At 36.2% G+C, this 17,273-nt stretch overlaps 1 protein-coding gene and 1 long non-coding RNA gene across 2 annotated transcripts in view; one reads left to right on the top strand and one right to left on the bottom strand.

Annotated features, from left to right (window-relative positions):
- Positions 1-17,273, bottom strand: part of LOC128534660 (myelin-associated glycoprotein-like) — a 61,122-nt gene that overhangs the window by 38,522 nt on the left and 5,327 nt on the right. The window contains exons 3-5 of the mRNA XM_053509109.1: positions 16,778-17,061; positions 16,325-16,651; positions 15,985-16,242 (exon numbers count right to left, since the gene is read on the bottom strand). Of these exons, the coding sequence (XP_053365084.1) occupies positions 15,985-16,242; positions 16,325-16,651; positions 16,778-16,907 (715 nt within the window). The 5' untranslated portion in view covers positions 16,908-17,061. The remainder of the gene's footprint in view (positions 1-15,984; positions 16,243-16,324; positions 16,652-16,777; positions 17,062-17,273) is intronic.
- On the top strand, positions 4,928-8,508 carry LOC128533953 (uncharacterized). Its single transcript, XR_008361432.1, has 4 exons — positions 4,928-5,063; positions 7,712-7,753; positions 7,951-8,043; positions 8,326-8,508. It is a non-coding gene; the product is annotated as an uncharacterized LOC128533953 (long non-coding RNA).

Here is a 17,273-nt window from a genome sequence, read left to right as displayed (position 1 = left end):
TCCATGAGCCCACGTATGCACAATTGTCATGATGTATAGTGTTTTTTCTATTACTGTATTATGTTTTTTTTTTTTTTTGCTTTATCTGAATTCATGGTACTACAATGTACAGTGCTGCAATGTACAACATTGAGTAGGCCTATTTGCTTTTTGGTTGTTTAAAAATATGCCTTCTGAAAATATGCCTTAGGAATAAACAATGAAATTCAAAGACTGCAGTGTTTTATATAAAGTAGACTAGTGTGTTCCCCCTGATCTAAAAGTGTTTGCATATGATACAAGTATGTGTCATTTTGTCATCAGAGTTACATTTTGATAAAGGAATGTTAGGTTTTGATAGCAGAGTTTAGGTTTTGAGAGTAGAGTTTCAATTTGGCACAGATGTGAATGGTATATTTCCCAGTGTTGTGTCATGTTTACTTGTGTTTAGAGTTTTGGCACAATGAGCGAAGTTTTGCAAAATGTGTTCAAGCAACAGGCAAAAACTGTAATTCCCATCTTTCTAAATAGAAACGAAATACTTAACATAAATGTCACCTGCTGTTTAGCGATGTTTAGTCACGTTATTTTGGTTTAAGCTATTTCTTGTATTTTAAATCACACTTAAAATACTGACAGTTATATGCGCGTGCTTAATCAGCGGTTCGGTTCTGTTTTCGGTCTGTTCTCATGAGTTGTGAAGCGAGAGAAACAAAGTATAAATATTGTTCATTTGATAAATTAAGTATCATGAATTTTAATTGAATCTATTTCTGTATTTTTTCACAGGAGTTTGTGAGTGAAAGTGTCCTGTCTGCATCTGACTTCAGGAGTTTCCTGACCAACCGTCTCTAACGGTCATATTGAAAAAGTCATAACGGACAGTTATAAAGTACAAAACATTTCTGTTGGTGTTACATTTTTGTTTCTATGATTAATACTTATTTGCGGTGTCTTTTCACATTGAGACCTCATTTGTAAGTTGCTGCTGGTATAAAACAGGGTTTTTATTAAATATAAAATAAAAATCTTAGTTTTATACCGTTTGTCTTATGCTTCCTTCCTTCACAGAATTCTGTTGACCATGGTTAATTATAATATAATTAATATATTTAATTAAAATTATGGGAGGGGGGGGTGTTTTAATAAAACGACGTCTATCCGACATGAATCAGACATCTGCCAGATGAAAAAGATGACGTCGCATAGACGTCTCCGCGACGTGTGTGTGCTATCTGGGATATCATTCATCTTCTATGCCTCTTATCATGTACAGCGTTGTGAGGACATTTACATTTAGGCATTTGGCAGACGCTCTTATCCAGAGCGACTTACAAAAAGTGCTTTAATGTTTACATCATTGGAGACATACTTACACTGGGTTAACTAGGTTAATAACTAAGTGCCATAAGTCCAACACAACTGGGAAGATGTTTTTTTTTTTTGTTTGTTTTTTTTTTGGGGGGGGGGGGGGGGGAACAGATGCGTCTTGAGTCGTCGTTTAAAGATAGTCAAAGTCTCTGATGTACGGACATCTAGAGTGAGGACCTGTCCCAGGGGACTGTGTGCATGAGGCAGGGGACACCTGGACAGGTCTCCAATCCATCAAAGGACACACATGCATACACATTACAAACAGGTTAGGTTTGTAAAATAAAAATGACTGTGTTTAATGCATTCTGTAAAAAATGTATGGTTAAAATACTGTTTTAATTAGTCTGAATCACTGAGATAAAGGGTAAAAGAATATACACGGTCATTTCTTGTCCAAAGAACAGGGCAGTGGTGGCTTAGTTGGTTAAGGCTGCAGGTTACTGGGGTACTGATCGGAAGGTCGGGGGTTCGAGCCCCAGCATCGCCAAGCTACCACTGTTGAGCCCTTGAGCAAGGCCATTAACCCTATCTGCTCCAGGGGCGCTGCAAGCTGGCTGACCCTGCGTTCTGACCCCAGTTTCCTAATTGGGATATGCGAAAAAAGCAATTTCCCTCTGGGATAAATAAAGTTATTTGAATCTTGAATCTTGAAAATGTTATTTCTTTTAATCTCTTGAATTTTGTGTTAAATGTGACAAATGTATTTCTTTGTTTACTTTTTTTGAGTAATTGCACAGAACTTGAAATAAAGCATGGGTAAAAGTAAAAACATTCATTATGGTCCCATTCTCACAAACGTGGGTACAACCTACTTCAAGGACTTGCAGTTGAGACTTGTTCTCCAGGTGTCCACCACCAGGTGGCAGCAGCTAAATATGGGAATTTTCTTCAAGTGTAAGATTTCCTATCCTGTTCATGCCAGTCTTTGAGTACTCAACAAAGTGAGACAAATGGTCAAAGGGATCAAACTTCCATTGGGACAGAAGCTACCTCATGCTATACCTTACACTGATGATGTCACCATCCTTCTTTAGACATTTCCTTCAAAGGCAATAAAATCTTACTTTTGTCCAAGCAGGCCATCAAAAGCATGGTAAGACAGTATACAGCAGATAGCACCAAAATGGGTGGGCAGAACCATGCTGAAACCGCTTTCCGAAGAATCCCTTGCAGCTGCCAGTCCATACAATCAGCTTGGGCTACAAGTAGGAAAAAGCCAGGCTGGTTTTTAAATTAGAAGAGTCCACTGACCAGGCAGTGAGGAACACAGATATTAGTGTTTCAACTGGCCTGACATGGAGAGCCCAAGGTGAGGTTGACCAAGTGGTTTGCAGACTGCAGAACCAAGAGCTTTGTGGGGATGCCTACTGTGTGCCTGCAGATGGATGTAGGATATATGGGAATAAAAAGGTGGGCAGTCAACAAAAGAACTGTTCAAATAGGAGGAGAAGGACAGTTTTGTCTCTTTTGAAACCTGTGCTCATCAATATTTAATAAATGTAAGCATTTATTTTTTATTACAAATATTATACAGTCCTTTCAAGTGCACATGAGTATACATTTTCTCTTTAAAACTTTTACACCTGAGCAGGATTTTAAACACTAAACACTTATTTTTATCTAATCTAAATCTCTTTGTTCAATCTGGGGGTTTATTCCATTTTCATCATCTTCATCTGAATCTAACTGAGTTTGCTTTATTGTTGGTTGACGTGTGATGTTTCCATAGGTTGCCTCCTCTTCTTGCATCGTTTCACTGTCCACATTTGTCATGTTTTCTTCCTCGAAGCCCACAGTGGCTGCTTCTGTAGCTTTTCTGTCGGTGTGTTGTTCTGAGTTGTGGTGGATGGTGGCATAATCAGCAGTAAGCTTGGAAAGTCCTCTGATTTCACTTCCATCTCCATTTGGAAACACAATAGTAGAGTAATTAAGTAACTCTTCTAAATCTGTTTTGTCCACATACGCAGAATAATCTCCTTCCTCCTGAGAAACAGCCTGTGGAGGTCAGCAAAAAAATAAAAACTTTAATTAAATTCAAATAAACACCAATTTGTTATTCAATCAACTCTGTGTATGCAGTCTTACACTAACGGTGCCAAGTCCTGGTGTGTTTTCTCGTCCAGACGGGGAAGGAGTCAGTTTCCTGAATGAAGGAAGAAACCAATAAATAAAAACATTACCTTCTATAATATTACATTAAATGTATTAAAAATGTAGAGTTACAATTGCAATATCTTCTCTCAGTGTAATTCTATATTAATGTACATACAGTGTGTAGTGTAAAAGCAAACATGCAACAGTAAACACACCTTACACACAGGAGTACACCACACAGCATCATCATTACTGAAGCTCCAGCAGCAGCGCCGATCAGCACAGGAGAGATATCCACACCTGAACCTTAAATAATAAAACAGAGAGTTTTTTTTTATTTTTATAAACAATTAAAGTTTAAATTTTTTTTCATAAAAAATTAAAGCATTATGTCAGTATAAACCATTGTGATTAATACAGTGTTTATATTTTACCCACTTACAATATTGCAAAAACAAGTATTTTATGGCATTGTACAGTATAAACTAATAACTTTTATTTTCAAATGTTATATAATTTATTTTTATATTGCTTTATACATTTAACTATTACAAATATTAATAACAAATTAGATTTGTTAATAATAAACCATTCTTATGGCTTTATATTTTTTATTACAATACTGTGACATCTTTAGCACAGATTTTGTTATAGATGTGTTAACTTCAAGAAAATATTTAATATGTTCAAACATAACTTGAAAAATAATAACACAATTACACTGTAAAAAATGTCAGTAAATTTAACGGTAAAATACTGTATAAATGCTACAGAATAAAACCGTATTCCACAAAACATGCGATAACCGTAAAATTTACAGTTAAAAACCGTAATTAGTTTAACAGAGTAATACCTTACATTTAACAGTTAAAAACATATGAAAATACGGTTAATTGCAGTAAAATCAACAATATACTGTATTATCCCTTACAGAAAATACATGAATTTTACATGTATTTACATGTGCAAAAATGTGTTTTTGGGACATTTTTTGTGTGAAACCCATGGGATCACATGTAAAACCCATGAGATAAACATGATGTTACTATTTTTGTTAAAAATTAAACCTGCTTGTGTTGATTTCAGTCAATGCTCTCTAAAAAAACATCCTGGAGAAAAGCGTTTCAACATATTTTTGCCTCGAATTTCTGTAATCTGTACAAATTAGAAAAGAATTTAGTTGAAGAATACTTAGTTGTTATCATAAAATATTGTATTGTAAAGTTTTAAAAAACAATAAACACAAAAACAATTACAAGGCAGGTTGTGAACTTTACATAATATAATTACTTTCATATACTCAAAATAATCGTATTTGTTGACGTAAAGTGGTTTTTTTTTTTCGATTTAGGGTAAAGTAATTTTGTAATTACGGTCAACTTGACCGTACAAATTCCTAATACGTTGTCTAATCACAAACCATTCATGTTGTCAACATTTCATACAGTACAGCAGGGGGCAGTAGCGAGACCCCAGCTGTCATGAACTGCTAATGAAACAGAAGAGTGAGACAATTCAAACTACACCTGCGCTGGAGTTAATTGACTCTCTGCCCGCGCGCGCGTTACCCTTTGCAGTTCTGTCCGTTTTAACAGAGGAGGTCAACACACGAAAAGGTAAGATATACGATTTTTTTTCGCCAGTACATATTTTTATATATATATAGTATTTAACTTTGACCTGCTTCTGTAGTTTTAGAGAGTGCTAGTGTTTTAGACTGAAGTAAGCTAACGGATTTAGCCACGTGTCACAGACGAGGCTGAAGTTAGCTCGTTATTCGCCTCGTTACTCACGGGAGTGTTCACGTTGGCGAACGCTGCGCAGTTTAATCAATAAAACGTTATTTTGGTAGCTTAAACCATTCTGGCCAAGCGAATAAGTACTATAACATACCTAGCAGGTACCCAACTATATAGTAAAAGTAAAATTGTCCAAGCCCAGATTGATTTTACACTTTAAAAAGAGTGGAAATATTTGACTATTTAATTGTATTATTAAATCGACTTTTGAATTAAATATTCGTTTTATTTATTTTTTCATTTTTTTAAAATGGTAGTAATTTTAATGTCAAACTTTAGAACAGAATTTTCCAGTGTATCGAGTGCTCTGACTGACTAATGGATATGTATTAATTATTCAGCATTCACTATATTTTTACTATTTGCCCATCTCTTACTTGCTATATACACTCGCTTAATTATAAGTAGGAGAGTATGCTACTATTCAAACTGAAAAATTTTAATTATTTAATACAGCACATTAATGATTGTAAAAATGTTGCACATAGCAATGATAACTAATAATAACATTCATTAAAAAATTACCCAAACAGGTATTAACAATACAGAGATGCACATCCAAAATGCAATGACAAACTATATGGGATTATCCTAAAAATTTTTTACAGTAAACTAATTTAATTTTCATTGTATCTCTTACATTTTCTAAAAACACCAGCATGTCCTTGATTTTGGAGAAGACAAATGAAAAATTCACTAGAATATCATCTTTTTCATCTTCTCCAACATTTTCTAGTGTCAAATTTACACAGGGCCTTCTCTGCTTCATCCTTGTTCATGTACAAGAGGTGAAGCAACATTTCCACCAGAAAAGCTGCTTATTTTCATTGCGCCACCTCTCAGCTTCCAAAATGCACTGATACACCAGGTAACTCTAAAATCTGAAAATATATTAATCTCAATACATATACAGTGATTAACACAGTGATTAGTTTACTGCTGATGTTGATGGCAAAAAAGAGAATAAAATAGCCTGTATTTTAGTTTGTTACAAAAACCTTAAACACTGTTCAGTCTATGGCACAGACTAATCACTGTGTTAATCACTGTATATGTATTGAGATTTCTTGTACATGAACAAGGATGAAGCAGAGACGGCCCTGTGTAAATTTGACACTAGAAAATGTTGAAGATGAAAAAGAAGATACTCTAGTGAATTTTTTATTTGTCTTCTCCAAAATGAAGGACATGCTGGTGTTTTTGGAAAATGTAAGAGATACAATGAAAATTAAATTAGTTTACTGTAAAAAAATTTAGGATAATCCCATATAGTTTGTCATTGCATTTTGAATGTGCATCTCTGTATTGTTAATACCTGTTTGGGTAATTTTTTTTAATGAATGTTATTATTAGTTATCATTGCTATGTGCAACATTTTTACAATCATTAATGTGCTGTATAAAATAATAAAAATTTATCAGTTTGAATAGTAGCATACTCTCCTACTTATAATTAAGCGAGTGTATATAGCAAGTAAGGGATAGGCAAATAGTAAAAATATAGTGAATGCTGAATAATTAATACATATCCATAAATCAGTCAGAGCGCTCGATACACTGGAAAATTCTGTTCTAGAGTTTAATTGACATTAAAATCACTAACATTTAAAAAAAAAAAAAAACAATGAATAAAATTAAATAAAACAAATATTTAATTTAAAAGTTGATTTTAATAATACAATTAAATAGTCAAATATTTCCATCCTTTTTAAAGTGTAAAATCAATCTGGGCCAGGACAATTTCACCTTTACTATATAGTTGGGTACCTGCTAGATGTTGTATGGTTCATATTTGCCTGGCCCAGAGAGATTTAAGCTACTAAAATGGTCCTGGAAATCTGGCTTCCTATTCACACCATTGTGCATAATAGAATGACATATTTCCATTTAATTTTTAAAGTGTAAAATCAATCTGAGCTTGGACAATTTCACTTTTACTATATAGTTGGGTACCTGCTAAAATAACGTTTTATTGATTAAACTGCGCAGCTTTCGCCAACGTGAACACTCCCGTTAGTAACGAGGCGAATAAGGAGCTAACTTTAGCCGCAGAGTGAGACGCTGCACAATAAGAAGCCAAACGAATCGGAAGCTGCGAATAAGGAGCTAACTTCAGCCTCGTGTGTCACAGGTCCACTGCATATATTTCCATTATTTGGCAAAAAGTATATAATTATATATAGTAATAATTGTTATCTTAACTTATATCTGTGGTTTGAACAAAACATTGTAATAAGATGTTTGATAAAAGGGCTGGTGGTATAATTACCAAATTAAGATACCATGAATTAAACATTAGCCTGTTTTTAAATTTTTTTTTTTTTTACAAATGCAAAAATAATGGTGTACAATATGAAAATGGTCTTGCAATAAAGTATATTTTTGTGTATAGTGGGCAAATTTTTATACTTGATGTTAACCTAATTAAAATATTAATGTCTTTATAAATTTTTTTTTTCTTTGCAGTTTTTCTGGTCCTTAATAAAAGGTGTGCTTTACTCGCAACAGGTAAGATCTACTTCTACTAATGGAAATCCTGTTTCTCACATGACATTTCATTTGTTAGTTCTGAGTAGCTTGTTACTTTTTTAGTTTTATTTACGACATTAGACATGTGCCTAATTTTATAGTGAAATGTAACTCACTCAATAGGATTGTATTAAGTATATTGAGTTTTTTTTTTTTTTCTCTTTGTTTTTTTTAAGAATGCAACTGTTGAGAAGAAGAGGGAGTGCCTCATCAAGGCACTTTGTGTCTACTTAAATGAAGAACCGGACAGTCTCTTCAAAGAATATCTGGTAGGTAATGCTAATGATTACTGCAGAAGTAATGGTATCATTGGTCTCTTCAGAATATCACAATATCCATTTAGTCTTCTTAAATTATAAGTTAAAGCTGCTATTAGATGGCATCAGATCACAGGTGTACTTGAGAAAAGAATGTGAGAAATCAGTGTGGACCAAATGTTAGTGATTTAAAGACTAGAAAAACAACTACCGGGAAAAATGCAATGCAAACAGGCTCTTTGGAATTCTGTATTAGTCTAGTGATTTTCATTTTTGCTTTTTGTGTATCAATAGAATACAGATGGCTGTGCTGCAGAGAGGATCTTGAACATGTTGTATTTGGCATCTACAGCATCAATGTTGGAGGTGATGCCACTACCTCTCCAGCTGATGTTGGAATTGTTATTGAGGGTGTTGAAGTGCTTCATGACTTGGGAGACATCGCTACTGCATGTACGATCTTAATGTCTCCAGTTATTCTCAGGAACTGAAAATATTCTCTGAGGTACTGCAGAGGATCTTCCTCCAGCTGGATGCTACCAGACTTTCACCAAAAGTACAGATGCTTAAAAACAAACCAACATCAAGCACCTGAGTGTAAGATTCATACAGTGAGAACCTTTTTTGTTTTCTATTTTTTTGTGAGTGACATGATTTTTTTCTTATGTAAAACATGTCCAGAATACTGTTTTAATGTTTTTTTTTTTTTTTTTTTTTTTGTCAAACACACACATTTTTTTCCCCCTCTTTAAATGTGTTACAGTTGGGGGAAAAACGTTAGAATATGTTGCATTTTGTGTGCAGTATGTCTTTTGTATTGTTGGACCATAATATTCTCAATTTCTTAATCGCACGTTGTGAACATATTTGCATGGCTTGTCATGTCAAAATACATGCTCGCTGCAGACATCTCGAAAAGGTTTAGGATAGGAGATGATCGGCTTTACAACACTGTAAAAAAAATCCCGTAGTTTTTACGGAAAAAAACTGGCAGCTGGGGTTACCAGAACAATTCCGTAAAATATACAGCAAAACAGTAATTGCTTTTACTGCATAACATGTACATTTTACAGTTTAAACCAGCATATAACACACTAGACTTCTGTTATATTTACTGGTTTAAACTGTAAAAAATACATGTTATGCAGTAAAAGCAATTACTGTTTTGCTGTATATTTTACGGAATTGTTCTGGTAACCCCAGCTGCCAGTTTTTTTCCGTAAAAACTACGGGATTTTTTTTACAGTGTAGAACATTGCAGTAGAATATTTGCACGCCTGTAAAGAATGCAACATGTTACATAACAGACTGGTTTTAGATGGAGAAATGAGCTTGGCCTGAAAATGAAGAAGCCAATGTGACGATTTGTGGCATATTCTCCAGGATGAACCTACTACTGGTTCTATTAATAAATAGACCACCACTACTTAATATAGCTTTATCACAACGAATATTTAATATTAAATATTATAAAAAATAACTGCAGCATAATCGGTTCCTTATGTTTCTTTTCTCACAGGTGTGTGTGTGTGTGTGTGTGTTGGTGAGATTAACAGTTGTGTTCAATTTTTTGTGAACTGCTGACATTTCCCATAAATTCAAAATATAACTGTTGTTATTTAGAGTGTATATTTTAAAGGAAATGACATCACAACATATCAAATCAACCAAAGATCATGCAGTATTTGCAGAACTTTAATAACTCAAATAAAACAAAATGCAAATACTTCGTAAATACATTGTGTTAATGATTTGGCTAACTAACATTAAGCCATCAGTATTTAGTGGAATAACCCCGATTTGCAGCTATAGCTTTACTATGTTTTGTCTCTCCACCAGTTTTCCACATTGCTGTTGGGTACAGTATACCACTCTTTTTACAAAAAAACAAACAGCTCAGCTTTACTTCATGGTTTGTGAACCTCCATCTTCCTCTTACTGTTACACAAAGGCTCCTTTCATTAACAATCAGTAAATGTCTTTATATCAGTGGCTACACGCAGTTCTTAATCTGTTACTGTGGTGTGTGACCTGTACACATCCCTGTGAATGAGCCATTACTATGGAAACAATGACATATTAGAATGAGCACATTTACACTCACCTAAAGTATTATTAGGAACACCACACTAATACGGTGTTTGACCCCCTTTCGCCTTCAGAACTGCCTTAATTCTACGTGGCATTGATTCAACAAGGTGCTGAAAGCATTCTTTAGAAATGTTGGCCCATATTAATAGGATAGCATCTTGCAGTTGATGGAGATTTGTGGGATGCACATCCAGGGCACGGAGCTCCCGTTCCACCACATCCCAAAGATGCTCTATTGGGTTGAGATCTGGTGACTGTGGGGGCCATTTTAGTACAGTGAACTCATTGTCATGTTCAAGAAACCAATTTGAAATGATTCGAGCTTTGTGACATGGTGCATTATCCTGCTGGAAGTAGCCATCAGAGGATGGGTTCATGGTGGTCATAAGGGGAGGGACATGGTCAGAAACAATGCTCAGGTAGCCCGTGGCATTTAAACGATGCCCAATTGGCACTAAGGGGCCTAAAGTGTGCCAGGAAAACATCCCCCACACCATTACACCACCACCACCAGCCTGCACAGTGGTAACAAGGCATGATGGATCCATGTTCTCATTCTGTTTACGCCAAGTTCTAACTCTACCATTTGAATGTCTCAACAGAAATCGAGACTCATCAGACCAGGCAACATTTTTCCAGTCTTTAACTGTCCAATTTTGGTGAGTTCGTGCAAATTGTAGCCTCTTTTTCCTATTTGTAGTGGAGATGAGTGGTACCCGGTGGGGTCTTCTGCTGTTGTAGCCCATCCGCCTCAAGGTTGTGCGTGTTGTGGCTTCACAAATGCTTTGCTGCATACCTCGGTTGTAACGAGTGGTTATTTCAGTCAAAGTTGCTCTTCTATCAGCTTGAATCAGTCGGCCCATTCTCCTCTGACCTCTAGCATCAACAAGGCATTTTCGCCCACAGGACTGCTGCATACTGGATGTTTTTCCCTTTTTACACCATTCTTTGTAAACCCTAGAAATGGTTGTGCGTGAAAATCCCAGTAACTGAGCAGATTGTGAAATACTCAGACCGGCCCGTCTGGCACCAACAACCATGCCACGCTCAAAATTGCTTAAATCACCTTTCTTTCCCATTCTGACATTCAGTTTGGAGTTCAGGAGATTGTCTTGACCAGGACCACACCCCTAAATGCATTGAAGCAACTGCCATGTGGTTGATTAGATAATTTCATAAATGAGAAATTAAACAGGTGTTCCTAATAATCCTTTAGGTGAGTGTATATAAACATGCACTACTGTCAGAGCTGTTATTACAGAAAATTATTTAACAGTGCTGAAGAAAATGTTCATGGGAAAGTGTTTACAGTAAAGCAGCCTGTGGTTTAAAACTTCCTTTATTTTTTATGACTTGAGAAATATTTTGAGAACATCTAGAGTTTTTCTGTCTCATAAAGAAGAAGTTAGGTAGTTTCCACAGGACCAAGCAGAAACCCTTACGTACCCAAGTAACTTGCGGAAGATTTTTGTGTTGCTGTTAAAAGATGTTTCAGAGTTTCAGAGCTTCCATTATCATTATAAAAACTCGGCACAACCAAAGTAAAAACAAAAACAAATTTTACCACATGTACGTTCTTGTGTTGTGTACTGAGTTCACACACACACACACACACACACACACACCTACACACACACACACACAAACACACACACACACACACACACACACACACGTGTCAGAAAGCAACAGTGAATGTTTATGCATGTGCAAACAAAACAGTGAGAATCAAAGAATGGTCCGTTAAAATAACTGTTTACGTGTCTGAATACGAGTTAAGAAGCACAACAGGGAGACAGAAAAACGTCTTAAATAATGTCCCCACAAAAGGTGTAGAGACAAACAGGTCAGAGTAATTAGGGAATATGGGACCAGATGGTGTGAAGTGTAGGAGCTGATGAGTAGTTCTGTGTGTTACAGTGGAACCATGACAACACGACACTTAAACAAACCCAGTTCCCTGGTCTAGATCTCCAAATGTCTCTAAATGACACGAGGTCCCCAGATAATACTAATTCCATGCGAATAGGGCTTCTGTCTGCCTTGATGGTTTGTTCATGCATTTGCTCTGGCTAGCGTTTGCCCTGTGTGCTTTTAATAAGAGCTGAAAAGTGAAGGTTTTTCTGTATAATTCAGCTTTCACATGAGCGGTGCTGTCTCAGTTTTTTTTTTTTTATGAAATCACTATCATGGGTCACTGTCTGTCTGGAGTGCTTCCTCTGGGTTCTTTGGTTTCCCCACAGACAATATAGATAAGTGAACTGTCTACGCAAAAATATCTTCATCTCTATATGCAAATATACACTGTGTTCCATAGTGTTGGGTGTAACGTGTTACAAAGTAACGTACAACGTACTGTATTTGGATTACTTTTTTGATGTAACGAAAAAATGTGTTGAGTGAAACTAACACGAAACTAACGTGTTAGTTTCACCATTTAAGTCTCAGTTATTTAGTTATATTTTCAAAAATGTAATCCGTTATTCAGACAATTTATGTAATCCATGAGCCAGGCATCAGTCATTCTGTGTGTGTGTGTGTGTGTGTGTGTAAAAGTCGTCCTACAAGCCCCACCCCTGATAACTTTCACCCCTCTGTTATTCCTGCTGTTAGTAGTTAACAGATTATGGGCCAAACTTCACTGAGTGATGATGGTAAAATAATTATAAAGGTCTTGACTAAAACAACATGCATGAGGAATCACAAAGGAGTTTTCATTTTCTGCAGTGGAAAAGTACTCGAACTAGTTACTTTTATCAGAAAGTAACGCTGTAATGTAACTGATTACTTTTTAATGAAAGTAATTTTGTAATGTAATTAGTTACTTTAAAAAGTAACATCCCCCAACACTGGTGTTCCCAGTATAAACTCTGGATCCAGTGTTACTATGACCAGGATAAAGAGCTAAACTGCAGACTGCAGATTAAAACTGTCTCAAAACAATCTAATCCAATAATAACTTAATTACAATCCAGGAAAGTTGGACCAATAAATAATAAAGAAAACTTTATTTCTGACCTCCAGCAGAGCACGGCACTGGGGTGATAAAGGAGAAGACTTGTGAGGCGACACCCAGATTGTTGGTGCTAACACACTGCAGAGTGGGTGTGTCGTTAGCTGATGGACGGATGGACATGAAGCTTCTTAAAGTTGTGTTGCTCGTCAACATCTCACTGGTGGATATAACATCAGATTTAGAGACAATTTGACCCGAGAGAAGCCACACCAGTTTAGGAGACGGATTTCCATGAACCTCACAGGAGCAGTTGAAGAAATCCATAGAGCTGTTACAGCTGGAGGAGGGAGAGACCTGAGGAGCATCTGAGAAACAGAGAGAACCAGGAACCAGAAAACTTTAACAGATGAAATTCACAGTTCTTGCCCTGTGCATGTGTATTTGAACTAAATACTGTCAGAATAAAGTTGATGTTTCCAAAATGCTTCTGTCTTTATGCAACACTGTTAATATGCTGCAGGTAGAAGGTTTTCGATCTTGTGTTTATTTACTCAGTAGGGTTTTTGTAAGAGACAACACAATGATGCAGTAAAACTGTGTTTAAGGTGAGCTTTACTCTTTATGGTGGACTATACTTGGTCTATTAACAGAGGATCTCACCAGTGCCACTTTAAAAGGGGAGTCCAGAAATAAATATAGAACAAGAAAGTACAGAGCTGAGGTAAAGAGAAACCATTACAAACATACAGTAGATCAAAGCAAAATTGGTGTTTAAAATTGCATTCGTTCTGTTAAATAAATAAATATAATAAAAAAGAAAATCAGATGGGAGGTTCCTTCAGAGTTAATAGGAAAAGCTGCTACACTTTTGTCTCTGCAGGAAAACCCCAGACACTCTTTATAATGTTTTTACAATAAACATTGTCTTTGTTCATCAGTTAATATGTTTAAGTTTATCCTTTTCCTGAAAGTTTGTACAAATACTGTAAATATCGCCTGGCTCATTATTTAACAAAATGTAGCCTTTTTAATCCAAAGTCAGGTTTTGGGTCTGTAATAACGCAGCAGGCTGAAAGTAGGCATGTAAAGCAGAATTCATATAAAAACATGTAATGACTAATACATTCATCTCTCACCAGAATTACTGCTGCCTGCTCCAGTGTTGATAATTATCCTAAAACAGCTCATCACCAAATGTCTTTTATTCCTCTTATACCACAGCCGTATCCCATTCATTACAGTTAGTAAAATAGAAAGGATTGTAGTCCTTCCCTCACCAGCCTCATTTTTTAATTTCCTTTAAAGTTACAGTAATAAAACACCAACAAAAATCACAGCTTGTCATGTTACAGAGAAAATATCAACACTAAAGATGGAGAAAATAGATTCAGTTATGAATCACAATTCTTTTGTGTGATGATTCCATTTATAATAGAGATGAACCGGTCGATCGGTCAGTGACCAGAATTGTTTGGTTTTCAGTTTGATTGGTGCGAGTGGTGATCAGCCAATCAGCTTTAGATATAAACGATTTTGTACTATGATTTTGTTCTGATTATGGTGTTACATTATTAAAAATAATGTGTTAAAAGGCTCCAATTTCCAAACTCCTTTCCTGCCTTTTTTCCAAACTCTATGAATGAGTCTTAAACCCATTTATCACACACGTAGACAGTCTCAAAACAGTGCTAATTAGTTGAAAGTCTAACATGCTTGCAGCCACTCAACCTGTGCACTCACTGTCATGTGGAGTTTAGGGGCTTTGGAGGTGTTTGAGGTGGTAGAACATCACCATTATTGTATAATCCTACAGGTGCCGCACTCGCGAAGGGTGTTTTGAAATAGTGATTATGTCAAATAAATAATTATTAATAACATTTTATTTAATTTAATATTCATTAATTTAATTTAATTATGTCATGGTCCTGTCATAACCACACCGCGGTAAAAAAGGCCCAGCAGTGTTTCTATCACCTCAGATGCTTGGGGGTCTTCGGACTGCCCTCTAAGGAGCTTAGGAACTTTTACTCCTGCACCATGGAGCATCACAAACATCTCAACCTGGTTCAGGATCAGCTGAGTGCATCATCCGCACCGAGCTTCCTGACCTGCACTTAGTCGATAGTAAGCGGTGCTGGACCAAGGCCAGGAAGATGGTGAAGGAGGTCAGGAAAGCGATTCCGCTCCCTGAAGTCCAACACATTGAGACTGAGGAGGAGCTTCTTCCTGCAGGCTATACGGCCTCTCAATCACAACTAGGACTAAACACTCTGATCTGCATTCTCACACAATAACAATCTCATCACTCATCACATTGCATATTAATGCACATTTTGCACACCATGGAACTTTGAACTTTGCACACTATTCTGCTCATGACTGAACATGTTTTTCAATGTCCAATTTCATTTTCAATTCCATTTTTATTTATTGAATTTATTATAAAAAATGTACAGCTAAACATTTTTTTAATATTTTTATATATATATTTATATATTTGTGTATTTTTTTCTCTTATTTCATACTTTATATTCTTTATTTTAAAACTCTATTTCAAATTTTTATGTCATCAGCGGTCGTACAAGCATTTCACTGCATATCATACTGGATGAGTGTGTATGTGACAAATTTAATTAAAATTTTAAAAAATTATTTAATTAAATTTTAAGTTAATTCAATTTTATTTATTCATTAAACTTTTTAAAGGTTTAAAATTGTAACAAAATTGTAAGAGTAGAATATCGGTCTAAGTAGAGCGCTTAGAGAATGTGAATAGGGGCATTGGTGGCTCAGTGATAGGTTTCTCCCGGGAAATGCTTACACCTAGAATGGGAGTGTTGTGACAGGGGCATCAGGTGATTAAAGTTCTAAAATGGTCTCTTAATTTTAAATCCATGAATACTCACACTGCACATCCAGGTAGACAGATGAGTTGTGATCTCCGTACTGGTTTTGAGCTCTACAGTAGTATAAACCACTGTGTGTAGAATCAGTGGTGTTGATGGTGAGATGGTCTCCGGTTCCTATCTGCTCTCCGTTCTCTCTGTACCAGGTGTAGTTCAGCACTGCTGGGTTTGCATCACTGCTGCAACTCAGAGACACTGAACTGCCCAAAACCACTGAAGCAGATGGAGATGCTGATACTGATGTGTTTCTAGGACCATCTGAAGGAGGAAAAACAGAATTTAGGAGACTCTATGAATCATTAAAAATGTAGTGAATGTGAACTGATTAATTTGCACTTACACAGAACATGGAGTGTAAGAGTGCTCTGTACTGATATGTTCTTGTTCTGGAGCCAGTAGGTGGCAGTGCAGGTGAAAGCCTGTCCATGATGCAGGTGAGTAGCGTTAAAGTGCAGCTGAGAGGAGCTGAAGCTGGTGTTGTGGTTCTGCTCCTGTCTTCTCTCCTCAGGCAGGAAGTTCCATGTAAAAGTGGGAGGCTTTAAGAGACATGAAGGAGATGGAGCAGAGCAGATAATCCTCACTGAAGTTCCCTCCACCACCTCATTTAGGTCCTTCACCTCCTCCTGATCCTCCTTATACAGTCTTATTGAGGGGCTGATTGGAGAGTCTGAGATAAACACACAGTATCACATTAGAGATGAGTTTTAAATGTGTTCCAGTGTATCATAAGTGTAATTACAGTTACACTGTACACACACACACACACACACACACACATTGCTGCAGCTCTCACCTCGCACTCTTACAGATACTGATGGAGATTTATAAGTGTATTTCAGGGATCCTGGAGTCTCTATTCTAAAGTAATAAACTCCTCTGTCACTCTCACTGATGTTGTAGAAGATGGTGGTGCAGTTCTTCATGCGGAGGTCTCCTATAATTTTACCTTTAATCTTGTTCTCTTTAGTTACTGTAGAGTTAAAGACTCTGTTATTGTCACCATGAGTGCCGTCTTTTAACCAGATTCCTGTAGGATTTCCCTGGAGCTGTTCAACAAATTCTTTATTAATCTGAAAACTGCAGGGTATGAGAACACAGAGTCCTCTCAGAGCTTCTACACTCTCTGGTAGACTGATGGAGAATTCACTGCACAAAACAGCTGCAAACACACACACACACACACACACACACACACACGGTTAAAACCACTAACAAAGTACACTGTAATATTACTTTCTACAGTAAAACACACACTTATTCTCACAGTGAAACACAAATTCAACACAACA

This window comes from Clarias gariepinus, chromosome 12 (assembly GCF_024256425.1).
Source record: "Clarias gariepinus isolate MV-2021 ecotype Netherlands chromosome 12, CGAR_prim_01v2, whole genome shotgun sequence".
NCBI classification, from domain to species: Eukaryota; Metazoa; Chordata; class Actinopteri; order Siluriformes; family Clariidae; genus Clarias; species Clarias gariepinus.
Note: the sequence above shows the minus strand (reverse complement) of the source record. Positions and strands in the feature narration are given on the sequence as shown.